The 22,635-nt window shown below is 37.0% G+C and overlaps 1 protein-coding gene across 7 annotated transcripts in view; it reads left to right on the plus strand.

Annotated features, from left to right (window-relative positions):
* Window positions 1-18,381, plus strand: part of npnta (nephronectin a) — a 68,188-nt gene extending 49,807 nt beyond the window's left edge. For 6 of the 7 annotated variants that reach the window (XM_048196295.1, XM_048196296.1, XM_048196299.1 and 3 more), the window contains 7 exons: window positions 1,682-1,816; window positions 5,305-5,427; window positions 9,401-9,841; window positions 14,038-14,127; window positions 16,990-17,088; window positions 17,611-17,870; window positions 17,968-18,381. In XM_048196295.1, coding sequence (XP_048052252.1) covers window positions 1,682-1,816; window positions 5,305-5,427; window positions 9,401-9,841; window positions 14,038-14,127; window positions 16,990-17,088; window positions 17,611-17,870; window positions 17,968-18,078 — 1,259 coding nt within the window. In that variant the 3' untranslated portion in view covers window positions 18,079-18,381. The remainder of the gene's footprint in view (window positions 1-1,681; window positions 1,817-5,304; window positions 5,428-9,400; window positions 9,842-14,037; window positions 14,128-16,989; window positions 17,089-17,610; window positions 17,871-17,967) is intronic. The other variant, XM_048196300.1, reaches the window with a different exon arrangement.
* The last annotated feature ends 4,254 nt before the right edge of the window (window positions 18,382-22,635 follow it).

Genomic DNA, 22,635 nt, shown 5'->3' on the forward strand with positions numbered 1-22,635 from the left:
ATAATCTCATTGTTAACACCTAATAAAACTTCAAAATTAATTATATATATTATAATTAAATGAATATATGCTGTGTATATATTCACAGAAAATATATTCACAGAATATATATACAGAACATATTAGAACACACACACACACACATATATATATATATTATATATATATATATATATATACTGTAGATATATTCTAATAATTATTGGCAGATGTTATAAATATGTTATTTATTAATTTTATATATAATTTATAAATACATAAATAAGTATAAATACACAAAATCACTAAAAATTTAATGTCAAATGTTAATTAAAAACTTATTTATGCAACATTTACTCAAAACTAATTTCAGACTGCCATAATTAGCTAAACAAGTACAATTTTATGTATTAAAATTAAAATTCATTAATAATTATTATATATATTATATATGTATAAAATCTGCCAGGTTTCAATAATTATTATTTATTATTCTCAGTCCTCCATACTTAAGCTCAACTGGTAACATGACACTAGCAATGCATTCCTAATAATACTAATATTAATATGATGCTATATAATATAATATGATATTGATGTGATGATTAATATGATGCTAGCAATGCCATTTCCAGGGAATTTGAATGCACTGTAAATTGCTTTGGATGAAAGCATCTGCTTTGCATAAATGTAAATAAATGTAGACTTCAGGCAGAAGAAACATTAAATAAAAAATAACATGACCCCTTTAAGTCAAAAGAAAACAGAGCACAATCTCTGTCTAGTCATCTTTTGAAGGTGTGACAATTTTTTTTCTTTTTTTGGGGCTGTCAGAAAAGATGACAAGCCTTTGCTATTACGAACGTGTCACAAAACACAGTTTCTTTCATTCACGGTTGCGTTCCCGCTACAAAATCTTAAGGATCGCACCAGTCCTTGACAACAGAGCTGTGCTTCTTTCTTTTCGGTAATTATGCTTCAAGTGCTTGGACATTTCATTGTGCCGTTCGTTAATGACTGTTTTAATGGCATACCATAGTCACAGAGACTGCAAGACATCTTGAAGAAGCATATATTCACATCTTAACCACACAGATCACTAAATCACCAATGGAATGTGACAAATTGAGTCAGTTAACCTAGTGCACTTCTACTTACATTTGTCTTGCTTGATTTTTTCCCACCTTTCTGCCTTTTTTTCTGGAGGCTATGAAGAGGGGAGTGGAGAAAACAGTGTGAGTTTTTTAAAAGGGCACCATAAATCAGAGACTGACCATCTCAGTGTTTCATGGCACAGGTGTTCAGCTCTTTAGGTATTTCAGCAGAGGACTTTTATTGCTCCGAGGAGGGCAGCTTCTGTTAGATGGATGTCTGTACATGCACACATAAGAGTTTGAATGGCGCTCCTGCAGAGCGTTCACACACTGCTTGATGCATGTCTCAATTTAGTCTTTAAATGCAGCATATGCCAGCACAAAATATCACAGCAATTAAGGGAGAGTGTACAATGAGTCAGTCAGTATCTCAAAAATGAATCCTGACAGCATTACACAAGGGATCATGAATTATAGAAGTATAATTTTTGACTAAAAAAAAACTCAAAACCAGGGTGATGCTGACCTTAATTCCCTGAGACCTTTTTACTTTGATCCAAACTGGAGCTTGAGTGGAGAAATGATGGATTGGTGTGTTTGTTGTGCAGATGTGGATGAATGTGCCACAGGCCATGCGGTTTGTCCCCGTTTCCGTAAGTGCATCAACACATTTGGGAGTTACATCTGCAAGTGCCATGATGGCTTTGACCTGCAGTACATCAATGGGAAATATCAGTGCACAGGTAAGCAGTTGGAGGACATAGTCTACATTGATATTACATTCATGGACAACAGCCAAAAACCTTTCAAACAATGTGAATTGATGGAATAGTATAGCATTATTTGATTTGATGATTCTCAAACACAGAACTTTGGGATTGTTCAATGCATTCCCATAATGCACTGAGAAAATGTATCCAATGGTGGATGAAGCAAGTAGAGCAGTTGTCATGCAAGATCCTAAGCCTCAATGCCTGTTCAAAAATGGCATGTTATTGTGATATCTTGTTTAACTAAACAAAAGAACTTTTCTAAACCAGTTTGCACTATGCATGATGCACCACAATTTTGACAACCTAAAATATTAATTTAGAGAGATAAAATGTTTAACCAAAATAGTGACGTTTAATTAGTGGTTCTTCAATGGTGCATTTTGATTGTGTTCTACATCTTTTTCATGCACACAACGTGGATGAGTTGAACATGTCAGCTGTGTAGATGCTTGGGTTGTGAAATATCAATTTCTTTTTTTTTAACCTATCTTCATCTTAATGAACCGATATAAATTCTTAAATCCCAAGATCAATCTTTCAGTCTATGCTGTTTTCATTTGATGATATTTCTAATGCGCCAGCCATCCAGTAACTTCAATAAGCTTTTTGCGTTGTTACTTGTGATTTGAAACAAAGTCTCAGCTGTTTTAAATTCTGTCAATTTTATCATAGAATTCAAACAATGAATTCCATTTTGGTGTATTTCGATCAAATAAATGCAGCCTTGGTCAACATAAGAGACTTTTTTCGAAAAACAATATATCATACCCTTTTAAAAGTCTTAGTTTTGTTTTTGGGGTCTACTAGAATAGATTTTTATGCTTGAATGTTCAAAAAACACATTTGTTTTTTTTAACATATTTGACATTGTTGCAGCACCTCTCTTCCCAGTCTGTCAGTAACGCTTTTTCTTATTCTCTATGAAGCCCCTCCTTCTGGAAAGCACAATGCGTTCTGATTGGTCGGCTGGATCAATGTGTTTTGATTGGTTCGCTTCCAGCGTGTGCTGGAAATGTCACGCCCCTTACAATAACCACGAGTTTTAAAACATCTCAACTCAACAGCATTGTTGCCAACTTAGCGACTTTGTCGCTAGATTTAGCGACTTTTCAGACCCCTTTAGCGACAATTTTTCAAAAAAGCGCCTAGCGACAAATCTAGCGACTTTTTGGACAAACCTCAGTAACTTTTCAAATGTCACCAGCACTGTCCTGTGAGCGCGAGGTCTTGCTTTCCCGCTGCCGTCATTGAGTGGCTGAGAGGAGCAGCAGCACCGTTGAGTGCACGGCATCTGACAGATGTGAATGAGCGAGTACATACGAGCACACAGTGTTGCCACGGACCAAACACTATTTCTGATTCTCCTTTGTTTTATATTTAAAGAATTTAGTTTGATGGTTTTAATTTCCATTTTTCTCGTGTGCTTATTATCACTTATTTTACTCACTATCACAGAGCTTTAGTTCATCCAGTTTCCGAACTCTCTGAATTCATGTAATTTACAAATGTATAAAAATGTCATTCATTATATCATACGCGTTTTGTTGCCGGACAAAAAAATAAAAAATTATATAGGCATATATATATATATATATATATATATATATATATATATATATATATGAGAACAGCTTTATTTGACATTCGGCTATATTATATTATATTGTATTAAAATACAGTAGGCTATGTGAGCACGGATTAGGAGAGAAAACACATTAGGCAGGCAGAATGCAACCGGCGTGATGACGTCACGAATATGCTAATTTACCCATGACGTCATCTAGCGACATTTAGCGACTTTTTGGGCAGGCTTTAGCTACTTTCCTTTGAAAATAGTTGGCAACAGTGCTCAACAGGAATTATTTAAATGATGTAGTGTTAATTTCGTCAGATGAGACGAGACCAAATATGTTCGTCAACGACCTTTTTTTTCATGACTAAGACGAGACGATGACAAGACTGCACCACTGTCCAAAAACGCTGACTAAGAAGACTAAATTAACATGCATTATTGTTGACGAAAAAAGACGAGATGAAAATGTTTTGTATAAAATAAAAACTAAGATAAAATCTCTCTTCATTTTCGTCTACAATCGTCTCTGCTTTTTCATCAGCGGTTACGCCTTTAAAATATTCAGAACGAGTTCGCGGCTTCGCGCTGTTGCTCAAGTTAAGCCTCGTTGAAGCCTTGTTTACACTGCATGCGTGTGCGGCTCGTTACGGCTCCGGCAAGGTGTTGTTCCGTCCTCTGCGCGATGTCAACTCAAACAAAGAAATTTCAAGTTTTTCAACTTCGAATCTCTTGTCGTCAGTTTCTAGTGATGTAAAATATGAGCGGGAGTTTACACAGGGTGATTATTTTGACTTTGTTTTGTATTTGAGCTTTGCATCTTGGAGGCGAGGTGCCTATCTTTAGCGAAGCGGCGCGTCGAGCTGCTTCTGGGACGCTTCTCAAACGCACCGCGGCGCGGCTGGTGTAAACACAAGCATTGACTAGAGTGGCCGTGTATCAGCTCCGGTAGCCGCGTCGCAGCTGTAACGAGCCGCACACGCGTGCAGTGTAAACGAGGCTTTACAGGTCTCATACGCCTGTGGCTGCAACACGAAACTGCTGAACACACAACACCCAAAGCGAACACGAGTGACTAGCGACGACGACATGCTAGCTTTTGAATTGTGTTGGTTAAAATAAAATACTCTTCAGAACAGGTTAATCATTTGTGTGTGTCTCCTAAATCAAAAATTGAAAACCAGACACGTTTAACATTTGCATTCAACAAAAATCTTTCAACAAGTGTATTTTGTCAGGTAATTATGACATTTAACCAATGTTTGAGATATGTGAAACACTTTTTTTTACTGAAATGTTTATCAGTAATAATCTCAGTAATAATGTGTTATTTAAAAAAAAAAAGACTACAATTTTTTGACTAAAAATAGACTAAAATTAAAATTAAAAGACTTTTAGTCGACTAAGACTTGACTAAGATACCTTGAGTTTTCTTTTGACTAAAACTAGACTAAAATGACGAGATGTTTAGTCGACTAAAACTTGACTAACAAAAAAAGATATGTGAATGACTAAATATGACTAAAACTAACAAGGACATTTGGCACAAGACTAAGACTAAGACTAAATTAAAAATAGGTGACGAAATTAACACTAAAATGATGAATATATTTCCCGGAAGAAAACTCAAGACTACAAACTTTTCAGGGAGTTCAGAAACAGTGCGCAGTGATATAGAGAATAATGTAACTTTGCAAATTTGCAGACCTTTTCATGCTTAAACAGCCACGTTACACACTAAAGAACGTAAAAAAAAAACAACAAAAAAAAAAACAATAGGTCCTCTTTAAAAAAAAAAAAAAAAAAAAAGCTAGTGTAGTTCACTAGGTTTTGGAACAGAGCTGATTTCAAAATCTACCTGATCTTTTCTGCTTGAATGATTCTTTAGATGTGAACGAATGCTCTTCGAGTCAACACCAGTGTGGTCCCTACGCCACCTGCTATAACACACCTGGTTCATACAAGTGCAAGTGTAAAGATGACTACAGAGGTGTGGGCTACGACTGCAAACGTAAGTATGCAAACCAAAGAATTACTGCGATTGCATCGTAACAATGAACAACCTGCAATGCTACAGTGGAGACTGAAATACACTTCATTCAAAATGTTTACTTTTTGTTACTGTTATAATTTGTTTTAAACTGAGTATAAAATCAATATCACAATAATAAAAATATCTAATTTGCATAAATGAACACACTCCATGCATAAACTAATCACATTACAGCTCAGGCAACAATTTAATTGGTCCCCATCTGTTCTCAGTTGCAGTGATTTTTATTAATTTAGATTAAAAGCAGCTGTATAAAGTAAAACAAGGTGGAACGGTGCTTTCAAAAGCACTTCAGGATAAAGGTTTGGAAAGGCTTAAGTCAGGAGTCATTAGTATAAAGGCTTAAAGCACAAAAGCTGAAGCAAGGTTATCATTAAGATGTGGACGGCATATGGGCATCCCTCGAAAGTAGATAACCAAAGAGGCTGATCACAGATGCTGCCAGGAGATTGATGGACTTCAATGGAGCTACTGCCTTATCTGGCTTGTGTGAGAGAATGGTGAAAAAATGACAGTGACATTATTGAAAAGTTTATGGCCTAGAGACAACAGGCTGCCTCTTAAAGGATTAGTTCACTCCAGAATTCAAATTTCCTGATTATTTATTCACCCCCATGTCATCCAAGAAGTTCATCTTTCTTTCTTCAGTTGAAAAGAAATTAAGGTTTATGAGGAAAACATTCCAGGATTTTTTTTTCCTTATAGTGGACTTCAACGGCTACCAACGGATTGAAGGTCCAAAATAAAAATGTATATACTTTTTAACCTTAAATGCTCGTCTTGCACTGCTCTGTGATGCGCCAGGCATTATGTAATCATGTTGGAAAGGTCACGCGTGACGTAGGTGGAAGTACTGCGGTAGGGCGAAAAACTCCATCTCTTTTTCTCCTCCAACTTCAAAATTGTCCGACATCATTGTTTTAGCTTTATTTTTGAAAAAGTTTGACATAGTCTTTGCGCGTTCGCTTTGTAAACACTGGATTGGTAGTTTCGCCTACATCAAGCATGTCCTTTCCAGAGTGATTACATAAAGCGTGGCGCATCGCAGAGCAGTGCAAGATGAGCATTTGTGGTTAAAAAGTATATATAATTTTTATTTTTTCTAGAAAATTATGGATCGTTTCTCTAGATAAGACCCTTATTCCTCGGCTGAGAGCGTGTAGAGCCCTTTGAAGCCACATTAAAACTGCAATTTAGACCTTCATCCCATTGTACCCCAGTGAAGTCCATTAAATGGAGAAAAATCCTGGATTTTTTTCCTCAAAAACCTTCATTTCTTTTTGACTGAAGAAAGAAAGACATTAACATCTTGTATGACATGGGGGTGAGTAAATTATCAGGAAATTTTGATTCTGAAGTGAACTAAACCATTACTGCAGTTTGCACTGGTGAATGCAGGTTCTTTGTAGATATTCTTCCCCTTGGCCTTGGATTGGTGCACTTGTCAGGAAAGAAAAGAAGATGGATGATGAAAAATCTTGATGAAAAGCCACAGCCTCAGCCAGGAAGTTGAACATAGGTAGATTGTTCACCTTTCAACATGACAGCATCCCATAGAACAATGCCAATGGAGCGTATAGTGGCTGAATGACAGGAAGGAGAATGTTCATGAGTGGAGGCGTCAGAGTCCTGACTAAAATCCTCAAAAAAATCTCTGGAATGAATTGAGTTAGACAGTCCCTCAAAGGTTACAATGCATATTTGTAGATGACGATAAATGAAACAAAATGTAAAAATGTATGTGAAAAAAAAAATGCACTCCTGTTCAAAAGATTTTTTTAAACATTTTTGAAAGACTTCTCTTACTGTATGTTAACCAAGGCTTAATTAATTTGATAAAACATACAATAAAAACTGTAATATTGCAAAATGATATACTGTAGCAATACTGTTTTCTAATTTAATATTTTTTTAAATGTAATTTATTCCAAAACTGACTTTTCCAATTAGTGTTGCACGATCCTTCGGAAGTCATTCTGATGTTCTGCTCAAGAAATTATTATTATTATCAATGTTGAAAACAGTTGCTGATGCTTCTGATATTTTTGTGGTAACTGTGATAACTGTGATAATTTTTTTTTTTTTTTCAGGATTCTTTGATGAATAGAAAGTTCAAAAGAACAGCATTTGTTTGAAATAGAAATTTCTTGTAACATTATAAATGTCTTTACTGTCACTTTGATTAATGCATCCTTGCTGGATAAAAGTATTAATTTATTATTGACCCTAAATTTTTGAACAGTAGGTATAGTTACATATATATATATATATATATGTAACTATACCTACTGTTCAAAAATTTAGGGTCAGTAATAAATTAATACTTTCATCCAGCAAGGATGTATATAAACAAAATGAAATAGTTTAATAGTATGTGGTTTAACCCTTAAATGCATACCTCGGGTCTTTAGTGACCCGGGACGTCATTCACTACCCTCCTCCTTGTTCATTTTTTAAAGTTAATCTTCAACCTTCTTGGCATTCCTCAATCAATTCATTATAAAGAATATAACAAGAAAAAAAATCATAAAACTATAAAAGAATGCCTATTTTTGAATTCATTTTTTCTAAAAATTGTATAGGGTCGCTAACGACCCGAGGTGTGTATCAGTGTATGTATATTTTTTCTGCACAACAATAACTGAATTTTAGATGACTGAATACGTGTAATTCACCTTTATTCCACAAAGTAGCAATGTCTGATACACATCAATGAAGTGACGAATTATTCGGACAGAAACCGAAAGAATAAGCAATATTGTTTTTGAAGATGTTGAAAATTATATCATTTTGAGAATATGTTTGAGATTGCGAATGGGCTCATATTCGCGACCTCAAACATAAAACTAGCCCATTATTTGCTGAATTTACTGGGAAATGAGCTCTGACGAGGACAGTGATGATGGCATAAAACATCTGCTCAAACTGAGCCCTTTCAAGCTCCAAAAGGTAACAAAATATAATTTATTTTATTCTTCTGTAATTGTTACTCTAATATCAGAGGAGTTTTATATTATCACGACAGGTAGAGATCCTTCCGTGTTAGATATAGATCCGGGTCGATAAAGACCCGAATATGTAAAAATTATTGGAGAAACAGTCATGCATTTAAGAGTTAAGGAATTAGTTTTAGGTGCTGGAACACTAGGTCTGATGGATGAATATATCTTGCGTATCACTTCCCTGTCTGGAATTCTTTTGTCTGCTGTGCATTTATCAGGAGTGACTTGAGGTTGATAGCTGCCATGGTTTTAATCTTCATGAACAAAGAGATGTTCACCATGAGCATCAGATGACATCACAACTGCACGCTCTTCACATGCACTCTCTACTGCTTTTGTAAACCACTGACAGTGGCTTATGTATGTAGTATTATGCATGCATCGTTGCAACCTGCTCAATCTTATTATTATTTGTTAAGTGGACAAAAATACAGTTGTTGTGTGTCTGAAGCCTGATTTAATCATTGTTAAACCAATGAGGCAACCTATATCTCTTCAGCATCTGTTCTGGAAACTTTCAGCCAGGTGCGACACAGAAGTGCTGAAAGGGTTGAATTACTGCCTTTTTGGGAATCGCATATCAAAGCTCCTGTGAAACATGAGATCACATTGTCACATTCATTCCTTCAGTGTTCCCTCCTTAAGGATGACACAAGCTCGAGGGTTTATGCTTCTTTTATTGATTTCGAATGTGATGGATGACTTTCGTGCATTCATTGTACATATGAGCTAAAAGCAACCTTTTCAGTTACATCTAAAAAAAATTAAAAGTGACATTTCTACTGTAGCCTAACATAGCTGCATACTTCCCAATTCCCAAAAAGGCTTAAACCAGATATTACCTATTCAACATGAGAATAAAAATAGGTTGATTTTAATTTTGTGTTAACTTTGAATTAAACTGAGAAGCCTGTTTGTTCTCCTTTTAGCTATCCCAAAGGTGGTAATTGACCCTCCACGACCTGGAAAGACCACACCAAGCCACAATAACAACAAAGGGGGCAACAAAATTCCAGACTCAGACCAAAAGAGGACCACCACAACAATCAGACCACCAGTGACAGCTAAACGGATCTCACCTACAACAACCATCATCACCAAATCTCCTCCAACCAAAAAAGTCACCCCTCCAGTGAGAGTCCCAGCAACCACCACCCGTAGGCCTCTCATACCGACACGTAAACCCCCTGTTGTGGTGACAACCAAACCTAAGGTGCCGTCCCGTCCCGCCACCACAGCTACCACCAAAGCCCCGGTAGTTACAGCAGTGGTTCCCTTTATCCCAACACGCAGACCTTCGATCCCCTTTGTGACGCCAATTGATAACAGCATCAAAGACATTACTCAGAAACAAAGAGGTGATGTTCACAGTAAGTGCATATACTTTTTTCAATATTATTCAGATTTTCACAATTTCAACAGCATTTTGTGGGCACAAATGGTCCATTGTCTATTGTCAGTAGTGTAGCAATGTACAGTATAAGCACAGATTACACAGAAGTTACTTTCGCGCCTAGCAGCTTCCTATAGGTTTTTTGCAATCACGTGGTTCTGGAGACGCACGAAGTTCAGGTGGAGGGTAAGAAGTGAAAATTAGAATGGAAGAGATGAAGAAAAGTCTGTACTGTGCTGGTTTAGAAAGGTATAAACAGAAAACCACAACATATGTTGGATGTGAACCTACTGTTATGAAGAGGAGTGATTTTTCTATTGAATTGAAAGATTTGACTGCCATGGAGATGGTTGATATAGAGAATGTGAAGCTGCCGTCATGCCGTGTTCAGTTCTAGTCTGGTTTGTTTATATCGCGCTGCCTTTCTGCTAGTGAGTTTAGGGCAGTGTTTTGATTTTCTGTCGTGATTGTGAAAAATGTCGCCATTGTAGGTCATTTATGCTGAATCGAGAATTGCAACAGGAGCTTCATCATTCAGGGAAAAAACTGGATGGTGTAATACAATTTTCGCCTTTTCTACGTATAAAAACTAGGATAAGTCGGTTGACGGGAAGACGGCGTATAGCAAATCTACACTTTGTGCAGAATTATTAGGCAACCTGATTTTCTAATCATATTTTTTTTCCAAGCACATTTTACCAATTCCAATCCACATCAATCTTATGTGGATTTATCTTCCAGAATCTGGCAATAAGTTTTGGAAGATCATTTTTAGTCCATCTCTGCAAGATGGACATTTCAGGATAAGAGATGGACTAAAAGTGAACTCCCACACCTTACTGCCAGATTTTGGAAGATAAATTCTTCAAACAGTGGTACAAGAGGATGTGGTGTTGGTCCTTCAGGAGTCACTCTCAAGCTGTCTGTCTATAAGGCCTATAAAAACCCAGTCTTCATGTATTTTATAACACTTCAGCTTGTGATTCTTATTAAGAGCGGGTCATTTTTTAGGATTCTTTAGCTAACCTAAGTCTCTGAGACACCTTGCACTTCTGGAGACTCCAGGTAGGTTGCAGTTCTGGAAAATGGTGGCGCTGGAGACTAAAGGGTTCCTGATGGTTTCACACTTAATTCTTCACCTTAATTCTTAATTATTTTGCAGTTAACATGTGTCTTTTCTTTTCCACCTGTTTTTGTATGACCCCGTTGTCCCATTGAGCGTTTTGCTGTCCCTTGGTCATGCTTTAACTTTGCAATTTCTAGTATTGCATTAGTATTGCGTCCTTCTCATGAGTATTTAATAATTTTTGACTTTTAGTTAAATCTGTTTTTTGGCTCATTTTACCTGTAAAAGCAAACCTGCCTAATAATTCTGCACACCTGAATATAAGGCATTTTTCATTTCCAGCCTTCATGAACAATTATATATCACTTATAAATGATTAAAAACAATATTAATAGTAGTTATTAAGATTGATGTGGATTGGAATTGGTAAAATGTGCTTGGAAAAAAATATGATCAGAAAATCAACTTGCCTAATAATTCTGCACACAGTGTAATAATGTCACTGATTAAACCCACTCAGTAAAATAATCACATACTGTAGCTGAGTGTTTTTGAAAATTTTGTATTTTGTTTTGGTTTAATAATTAACATTACATTTGTGAGTATGACTCTCACCTGGCTTGTGAATGATTATAACTTGCACACAGCCACTTCAAAACTGTTCACGAGCTTCTGTGGGTTTGATTTTGGTGTCTGTCCGCTGAATGTGACCCTCCGATTCTCCTTCGTGTCCATATTGGAAAGTGAACATTTACAAAGAAAACATTAAAACCACAGTTACATTTACACCCTTCCAACAAAGAAATGGATCAACATCTGTCAGCTTGTTGAACACATTTATTTGCGCATTTTCTACCAGATGATGGCTGAACCAGCAGCGCGCGACACTGTTTTCACGGTAAACAGATCAACATTGTGAAAGGAATTCTACAAATTCACCAAATTATCATGCAATGGGATAAAATAGCTTCTCTTTCCTGCAAACAATAGCATGAAGAATGTGAATATTTAATCAAGTAAAAAACAAAAAAGGTAAGCAGGTATCCATATTAATTTCAGTCTATCAGCAGAAGCAAAATGCTATAAAAGTGACAACTTTAAAGTTAAAAAACGATAAAAAGTTACGTAAACGATAAAAGCTCCTTGTGGTTTCTCGATTTGATCGATTTAAGCAACCAAAAATGGTGCAAAGCATAGGAATTTTGAGTTTGTGATTGCGATTCCTATATAGAAAATTGACCTCCTGCCCTCCAGCCGCATTTTGCGCAACAGCAATGACGTTATGTGCAAACAACCTATTGGCCAACGTACTGAATTGGCATGACCAACTTGAACCCGTTGTAAAATATGCATGGGAAAAATCTTTTGCCCTTACACAAAATTCCCAATTGCATTCCTATTGAAATGTCTGGATTTCACTCTTGAAAAATGGTACACGTACATTACCTTTTACTGGTGTACTGTCTTGGTCCTTGAGGGCCAATGTCCTCAGGAGTTTTGCTCCAACATGTCCCAACCCACTTACCTGTCTGTTTATAGTGATCCTGAAGACTTGGATTAGCTGGTTCCGATATGTTTAATTAGGATTGTAGCTAAACCAGGGGTGTCCAATCCTGCTCCTGGAGGGCCAATGTCCTGCAGAGTTTAGCTCCAACTTGTCCTGCCTGGAAGATTCTAGTAATCCTAAAGACCTTGATAAGCTGGTCCAGGTGTGTTTAATTGGTGTTGGCGCTAAATTATGCAGGATACTGGCCCTCCAAGAGCAGGATTGGACATTCTAAAGCTAAACGCTATGGGATAATGGACACCCCTGCATAAGTTGGACCAACCTAAAAGAGTTTTTTGAGTGTGAGCCAAAGCAGCAGAACCATGCCAATCTTGTCAGAAATTATAGGCAATTTTCCACATTATTAAAAAACAAAGATTTAACAAACAATTGATTTCAGATGATTTCAGGACTCTTTGCACTTTCAAGTAGATTGGAGCTAGAAAATAGCTTCCAAGACTTTTGCTTTAATGGCCTTTTCAGGGGGACTTATGATGTGGCCTTTACTTATGCTTTCCTGTGAGGTCTGAGACTGTGGGGTGTCCCAGATTCAGAAGCATGCTCACAAATGCTCCCTTTGCTACTATACGGCCTCAATGCACTCTTTGCTTACCTCGCACTAGTCTACACAATGGTCCATGTGGTCTTTTGTAACCATTGTGTGAATTCAGAGGAGGACTGCTGAGTGCAAAGGGTCGTGAAGGCCTTTGGATCTATCCAAGAAAACCATTTCCTGGCCCAGTGGACGTTGTTGCTTCCTTCATGTTCATAAGCTCTTTTTTGGGTCTCTCTTGGACTTCCCACAAGGCGAAACCTGATTTTTCAGGAAAGCAAATTGCATCCCAAAGCCTCCTATCCAGATGACAGAATCTAATGAAAACAGAAGACTCACCTAGAGAGATTACATTACCAGTCAGCCCTGCCTCAGGACATAAATCAGTTACCCCACACTGCCTTCGAGGGCTCACAATAGGCCTAATAAATAATGATGGCTCTGAAACAGTGGGGAAATAAGGCAAATAGACATCTAGGAATTGAATATAGTTATATCTCCTTAATCAATTAGGTACCATAACGATCATGTCAAAGTTGTATAGCCCCAACACGAACACCTGCAGTATGTGGAAATGACCTTAGGGTGAAGTTGGTTTACTACATGTTCCTATTAGCTGTGAGGACTTTGCTTGTGACAGCACTATGTACAGCCCTCCAATAGAAACAAAGGCTTGAGGGATAATTGAAATCAATAAACTAATCACAGACTTGACTTCCTTCCAGCTGTTATCCCGCCATATATTTGATGTACACACACTCACTTGTCTCCAGTCCTCTATTATGCCAATATCTCGGTTATGAGTAAAAAAAATTGAGGAGATAACCTGTCTTGTTCTCAGCATTTAATTGTTTCAGTTTAGCAATGAGGTATGAGAGGCCGAGATATTGCCTAGAAATATATACAATTGATTTTATAAAATAGTTACTTTTTAAAAGGATGATTTGTGTACACTTCATTTGGAATGACTATAGTCTAACTATTTGTTTTCCTTTTTTCCCCTTCTAGTACCACGAAATCATGGGCAAAACAATGTGCTTGATATCGATTTAGACATTGAACTTGGCAACACAGAAGAGGAGCTGAAGGATGACCCAGGTAAGAGAAGGCTGAATTTATTTTTGCTGAAATTGCAGATGGATTTTCAGAGTATTCGATGATTGGTGCAGACTAATCTATAAATACATAGACATACAGTAAATGGGAGCACACAGTAAGACTGTATTTGCAGTGTTTTCTGTTATTTGCCTCGCAGGCATTTTGTAGGTTTTAATCTTGACTTATGATGTCACTCCAGATGAATTGGATCAGTGGTGTGAATCGAACAGCTTTCTTTGGCCTTCATGAAAATACCCACACTTCCCTGATCCCTGTGGGAAATTCAGGAATTGCACAATTCTGAGTTACTTTCCATTTAGCAGTTTGACTTACGCTGCTTGCAAGGGCGGTTTCCCTGGAGCGATCTGTTCAGTGTGTTACTCAAGGGCATGATGATAATAGAGGATCTCAGTTAATGGCCATCGTGAATTGAACCTGCAATGCTGGGAATACCAGCCTAGAGCCTTAACCAATATTTTGATTGTTTGCAAACAGGGTGTGAAATTAGCACCCGTCCCCAGCCAAATGCTTCATTTTGTTATCTACCAGTGTGGAGGGTGACCTATAAGCCTCGGCTTGATATCTGTCAAGAAAGCCCTTCGTGCTGAAGATGCTTAGATGTTGCTATGTCTCGTCATTCATTTTGACTTTATTCCATGTATATATGTGAATTAATTTTTTTTAATAGACATATTTCTCTAAACAGACATTTACAATGCATGCTACATTGTTTACTATGGAAGCTTGTTTCCACCACTGAATAAAAAAGAAAAAAGGTAATTGCGAGTTTATATCTCACAATTCTGATTTTTCTCGCAATTGCGAGTTTACATTGTGAGAAGTCAGTCTTTTCCTCAGAACTGGACTTTATAACTCATAATAGTGAGAAAAAAAATTAGAATTCCAAGAAGTAAACTCGCAATTGTGACAAATCCAGCGTTAGCGTCAGTTCTGGCAGGTCACGTCAGTCAAGCTCGCATCAGCTGACTCCCAGGTGACTTACGTCTACCTATAGGAATACGACGCCTATCACAGCATCCATATATAAGCTCCTCGGTATTATCAGCAGCTATTGCATTTCTCAGGAGCAAATTACCCTCCTCCATCCCCAGCTCCTCCTCTCTTCAGTCAGGATTGGCCTTATGATTCCCCTCAATCTAATTCTTGAAATATGTGTACATGTTAAATTATGACATTTAATGATATCTGCATATGTTGGTCCTGTTTACCCTAGGCAGAGGTGTAAAGAGTACCTGAAAACCATACTTGAGTAAAAGTACAGATACCTTACATTGAAAATGACTCCACTACAAGTTACAAGTAACCAATTCCAATACGATTCAAGTAAAAGTCTTAAAGTATCTGATTTTAGCAGTACTTAAGTGTTTTACTCATGCTGAATGTAGGCTCAGAGATGCACTAGTCCTGAGAGACATGCCAGTGAAAATAAGAAACAATTGATTTGTAAGATGTGAAATCAAGTTTATTTTCTAAAATCAAAATAAAACTGAACACCTCAATGTTGCAACAAATCAAGGTCAAAACAACAACCTTTTAAACGTCTACAAACTCTCAAGTCTGAGTTGAGCTCAAGTGCACAGAAAGGCCATAAGTAAACCAATATCCTTCAAAACGGTCTTGTCAGTATAGTGGATAAATAAAACAATGTTAAGTAAAATTAAATAGTCAAAGTGTACTGTATGTGCTGGTTTGAGCCTCATCACCAGATGCATTCATTTCCTCATATAATAAATCAAACACCTGCGATCAGCAACTACCTGCTAATGCACTCACATTCACGTGAAGTTGACAAGTTTTGGGTGAGTAAAGGCAAAATGCACAAGTTACACTACCTTCAATGTCTTTAGATGGCAATATTGCTTCTTTATATCAGAAACAAACTGCTGCAGAAAAAGTTAGGTGCCATGAAAAATGTAATTTGTAATTGCATTACTCATCACAAATGTAGTGGAGTAAAAAGTAAAAGTTGCCAATATCTTTGATACTCAGTACAACTATAAAGTAGCCCAAAAGATACTTAAGTACAGTAACTAATTACATTTACTCAAGTACTTTACACCTCTGACCCTAGGGAGTTTATTGCTGTTCTCCTTGCTCTTATCCATGCTAAGCTGCATGGATGCGCAGGGAGTTCTTGCCCAGAACAGAACCATACTGCCAATACAAACTCTATGCATTATCAATCATATTTGACGATAGTGGTCCTGACAGAAATAAAGTCAGAATTGTGGGATATAAACTCACAATTCTGGCTTTATTTCTCACAATTCTGACTTAATTTTGTAGATGTAAGCTTGCAATTGTCAGAAATAAAGACAGAATTGTCTTTTAAATTTGTTTTATTCTGTGGTGGAAACAAGCTTCCATAGTTTTCAGATAAACAAACAAACAAATAAATAAATACATTTATTCTACGTTATATTACTCTTTATTCCACAAAAGGAAAGTCAATTAAATTTAATGAAAATTAAAAACTAAATGAACATTACCAACAATGAACATATTTTGGAAATACCCAATATTTTGTATTTGTATTTACTGTTTATGAGTAATTCATACAGAAAAATTAAATGCTTTATTGACAATTATACTTATAGCATTTTTATGGAATTCTTTGAATTTGATTTAATTTTAATTTTAATTTTAATTTCTCCTTTAAATTACAATCCTCCACAATATTGCTGTCACATGTATTCTTAATTAAATTCATAATGGAATATTGGCTGAATATTTTTGTTTTCAGTTTCATGATAATATATTTTTTGGAGCTCAGAGTAATTTCTAAAAATTCCATTTCATTTTGTCAACTAATTTTTTTATCAATTGTGTCATATTCCACAGAGACGGGTCATCTGAGCTGCTCTTTTACCCACGGTCTCTGTGGATGGATCCAGCGCAGAGAGGGAGACCTTCACTGGGAGACATCTGCAGATCCTTCAGGTATTATGGTATTTTTCAATATAATGTTATTGGGTCAATGACAAATAAGAATGTCTCAGATGAAGCAAAGAAAAATTAATTAAAAAGTGCCACAGGTGCCATGTTCATAGAAATGCAGTCTTTGTATTCATGTTTCATACTGTATGCTTTTTAAAAAACACATTTATTTGATGTCTTCAAAAAGGTCAGGTGCTGTAACCATGAAATATAAAGTAAAACAATTTCCACATTTTAATCTTTAAAATGATGATAAAATAAGTTTTAAAATATATTCAAGGTAGATTTTTCCCCCCTTATTTTTGCAAATATCACATTTTTTAAACGTGGATGTGGAGATATCAACCTGAACTAATCTTACCATTCCATTAAAAAAAGTTATTATCTCTTACAAATTATATATATGTAATGTGATGTCATTTCCTGTTTTATTAATAAAAAGATTACCCCAAACGATTGGCATTTTTTAAAATCAAGAAATTCAACCTTTTAATAAGCTTGTCTTCGTCATGATCTCTTTGGCAGGTGGGCGGTACCTAACGATCTCTGAGGGCGGAGAGAAGCGAGGTGGGCGTGGCGCTCAGCTGATCCTCCCCCTGACGACGCCCTGGAACGAGGGGAACTTGTGCCTGGCCTTCAGACACAACATGGCGGGCCACCACGTGGGCATGCTGCAGGTGTTCGTACAGAAGGGACGGCAGCACAGCCCTGCTGTCTGGGGTCGAACAGGAGGAAACGGCTGGAGGTCGACCCAGATCACCATTTGGGGCAACGGGCTAGAGAGTGTAAGTGTCGACATTGGATCACATCTCACATTTGTGAATATCTTGAAAGGTTTCACCATTTGAGAGCGTTGGTGTTATTTGACTTGTGTCACAACAGGTGATCGTGAAGGGCGAGCGACGGAGAGGCCGTAAGGGCGAAATAGCTCTGGACGACATGAGTCTCAAACGAGGTTCTTGTCAGGAAGAGCACAATCTGAGGAGACTTTAACACCGACAACACCGTGAACAGAGACTTTTAACGCCAGCTTTACTCACGGGACTCTAGGAAGATGGACGCCTTACGGAAAGGGACGTGGCTTCCTGTCAGTCCTGGTATGGTTATGGGTGTACTTCCTCTGGCCTTCCTCAATGGCTACAAGTGCGTGTACTCAGTTGAGTGCTGTAGGGACAATGTATTTTTGAAGGCCAAAACCTGGATACGAGTTAGCATTTTAGCACTTCCGGTTCTATTGTTCCAGTGCCAATGGGTTTTTGGTTAAATGTGGTTAACAAAAACTTATGTTTTATTCTACAACATAGAGTACATCAGTAAATACATCCTTGAGATATTTTAAAAGCTTTTACTTGTCTTGAAAAAGGCTGTTGCTAACAAATGGCTAAATGGGACTACAGAACTTTTTTGGGACATTAAACATCATCGTGCCGAACAGAGGTGCATTTCCCAAAGCGAACTTTGGTCGCAAGTTCTGTCGTTACGAATAGAGTTCAATGGGACTTACGACCATAGTTGACTAACGATGCTTTCAGGAAAGGCACCCCTGGTAAACTCATCTATACTCTACCCAGTGAACAGGGAACGTCCTCAGAACTTTGGCTCAGGTTTAATTAACTCTTTCCCCGCCATTGAAGGAATTTTCCGGCTTACCACGTTTTCACTGTTATACAGTAGGGGGCACTATTACGCATCTTCTGAAGCAGTAGAGAATCTCTGGATCAAAACAGGCAAAAAAGGAACAGAAACAAGCGATAAAAGCATTGCTGATGCAGATTTTCTACACTTTTTGTTCGAAATGTTTTTTTTTTTTTTTGATATCTCAGACAGCAACATAGTGTGGCCCAGATCCGGCCCACATCTGGTACATGTGGATTACACACAGACCGGATGTGGGCCGGATCTGGGCCAACACTATGTTGCTGTCAGGGATATGGCATGTTCAGATAATCATACAACTAAATATTCCTGGGGGTCATGAAAGTTTTGTGAAAATTATCAAAAATGCTGGCAACTTTAAAAAAAAAAAAAAAATGCTGGTGGGGGAAAGAGTTAAAGTTATGAACAAACATTCTTCTACTAACATTAATAGAACATTCATTATCTGGTCTTTAATAATGCTCTCAAAATGTTTGCCCAAAACATTATTTATACATCATTCATTGAACTTTTTCTTAAATATATTAAAAAAAAAAATTTATTTTGCAACTTGTTTCAGAACGTTCAGAGAACATTTAAAAGTAACATTCCTATAATGTTTGCAAAATTTTAAAATGGAATGTTCCCTTAATGTTAGTATAACAAAAAAAAACCTTTAAATAATAAAATATAAAATAAATAATAAATAATACAATTTTAAAATACTGGACATTTTGAACATTCAGGGAAATTTAAATAAAAAAATAACGTTTTCATAAATTAAAGGGAATGTTAGCAAAATATTCTTATCTTTAGAAAATATTTTTGTTAGCTGGGTAGTCTGCTTTCACAACCTCATTGTGTTTGTAATCATACTCTTGCAAACTCTTCTAATTCAAAGTTCAAGGGAAAATGTTTTTTAAATAAAGATTGAAAGAAGAAGGAACCTTATTGATGGTGACGTTGAAGTCATGTGACCGTTCCGTGGTAGTTTAACTTCTGTTGATTGTATTTAGGCTTCAAAATTCACAAAAGTTGCATTCATTTGTGAAGATTATCGTGATGAACAAAACGTTTAAGAATCATAAACTTTCATTGGTCACAGAGCTTATTTTCTGCATTAATCCAAAAGCCAATGCAAAAATCCTATAGGGTTTTTATCATGGGAACCAGAGCAATGGCCTACAAAAATATGTTATCACCACAGCACTCTGTTGGATGAGATGTCAAAGTCTGAAAATATTTTGTACATTTTAATTTTGTAGATGTAAAATTTGTCTCCCACTTCAAATGTTTTTTTTGTCAAGCAGACGCCATCATGCCATTGTAAATGTAAATTGCCCTGTTCAGCTGTTTGTCACCTGAATGATGATGCCCTTTTAAAATCCCCTTTTCAATTTGACCGACATGCTTTGTTCGCCCAGTTTGCAGCTAATCTGAGTGACTAACTATTTTGGTGTATTATTGTAAATGTATTCATATATGTGTATATATATAAATATATTTCAAATATGCTTTGTAGGTGCATATATATATGTGAATTCTTCATCGTATAAGTGATGCAGGACAATGTTTACATCACAAGACCCAGTATTTTATTAACGTATATTAAGTACAAACAAGTAAACTGTTCTGAATTTTACTTATTAATGGCTGTATCAGCCATTCTTTATGATCATCACAACCATGGTTACCCTTTAAGACTGTGTGTTGAATATGACAGATCTTGGTTTAATATTCAGATGAAGCAACGACCTCCAGACATTAAAAGGTGTGAACATAAAATATGTCTTGTATTTTTTACTCTTGTTGGGGGTAATAACTTCAGTTCAGAGCAGCTTTTTCAGTAACGAGTGACAAAATGCTACATTGTTTATGTCATGTTGTTCTGCACACACAGCTTTAATCAATAACCATCTCTCCTAAACTATCTTCGCTTTCATTTGAAGAACTGGGAAGTCAAATTTAATTAGTGAATCAGATCAGATGCTGCAAATAAATTAACCAAACAATTTGCCTGTTAATTTGATTCCCTGGGACGATGCTTGCACAGCATTGTCTTTTTTGTAGCATATACAGTGAGTACGGAAAGTATTCAGACCCCCTTAAATTTTTCTCTCTTTGTTATATTGCAGCCATTTGCTAAAATCATTTAAGTTCATTTTTTTCCTCATTAATGTACACACAGCACTCCATATTGACAGAAAAACACAGAATTGTTGACATTTTTGCAGATTTATTAAAAGAGAAAAACTGAAATATCACATGGTCCTAAGTATTCAGACCATTTGCTCAGTATTTAGTAGAAGCACCCTTTTGATCTAATACAGCCATGAGTCTTTTTGGGAAAGATGCAACAAGTTTTTCACACCTGGATTTGGGGATCCTCTGCCATTCCTCCTTGCAGATCCTCTCCAGTTCTGTCAGGTTGGATGGTAAACGTTGGTGGACAGCCATTTTTAGGTCTCTCCAGAGATGCTCAATTGGGTTTAAGTCAGGGCTCTGGATGGGCCATTTAAGAACAGTCATGGACTTGTTGTGAAGCCACTCCTTCGTTATTTTAGCTGTCTGCTTAGGGTCATTGTCTTGTTGGAAGGTAAACCTTCGGCCCAGTCTGAGGTCCTGAGCACTCTGGAGATGGTTTTCGTCCAGGATATCCCTGTACTTGGCTGCATTCATCTTTCCCTCGATTGCATCCAGTCGTCCTGTCCCTGCAGCTGAAAAACACCCCCACAACATGATGCTGCCACCACCATGCTTCACTGTTGGGACCGTATTGGACAGGTGATGAGCAGTGCCTGGTTTTCTCCACACATACCGCTTAGAATTAAGGCCAAAAAGTTCTATCTTGGTCTCATCAGACCAGAGAATCTTATTTCTCACTATCTTGGCAAACTCCATGCGGGCTTTCATGTGTCTTGCACTGAGGAGAGGCTTCCGTCGGGCCACTCTGCCATAAAGCCCCGACTGGTTGAGGGCTGCAGTGATGGTTGACTTTCTACAACTTTCTCCCATCTCCCGACTGCATCTCTGGAGCTCAGCCACAGTGATCTTTGGGTTCTTCTTTACCTCTCTCACCAAGGCTCTTCTCCCCCGATAGCTCAGTTTGGCTGGACGGCCAGCTCTAGGAAGGGTTCTGGTCGTCCCAAACGTCTTCCATTTAAGGATTATGGAGGCCACTGTGCTCTTAGGAACCTTAAGTGCAGCAGAATTTTTTTTGTAACCTTGGCCAGATCTGTGCCTTGCCACAATTCTGTCTCTGAGCTCTTCAGGCAGTTCCTTTGACCTCATGATTCTCATTTGCTCTGACATGCACTGTGAGCTGTCAGGTCTTATATAGACAGGTGTGTGGCTTTCCTAATCAAGTCCAATCAGTATAATCAAACACAGCTGGACTCAAATTAAGGTGTAGAACCATCTCAAGGATGATCAGAAAAAATGGACAGCACCTGAGTTAAATATATTAGTGTCACAACAAAGGGTCTGAATACTTAGGACCATGTGATATTTCAGTTTTTCTTTTTTAATAAATCTGCAAAAATGTCAACAATTCTGTGTTTTTCTGTCAATATGGTGTGCTGTGTGTACATTAATGAGGAAAAAAAATGAACTTAAATGATTTTAGCAAATGGCTGCAATATAACAAAGAGTGAAAAATTTAAGGGGGTCTGAATACTTTCCGTACCCACTGTATAATTTATTAATTAATCAATTTTCTAGTTATATTGGTAGTATTTAGTGTAAATCAGATATCGCTGTCACCCTCATTGAGACCCTCTTTGCTTTTGTACTGGAGAAATATTGTTCTGACTAACAGTGTCTGAAAAACATTCATGAAACGTGCAGAACAATTGTGTTGATGGTTCAAAAAAGCTTTCTTGGGTAAAGTTACTGCATTCAATTCAATAATGATTT

This window comes from Megalobrama amblycephala, linkage group LG7, assembly GCF_018812025.1.
Source record: "Megalobrama amblycephala isolate DHTTF-2021 linkage group LG7, ASM1881202v1, whole genome shotgun sequence".
Lineage (NCBI taxonomy): Eukaryota > Metazoa > Chordata > Actinopteri > Cypriniformes > Xenocyprididae > Megalobrama > Megalobrama amblycephala.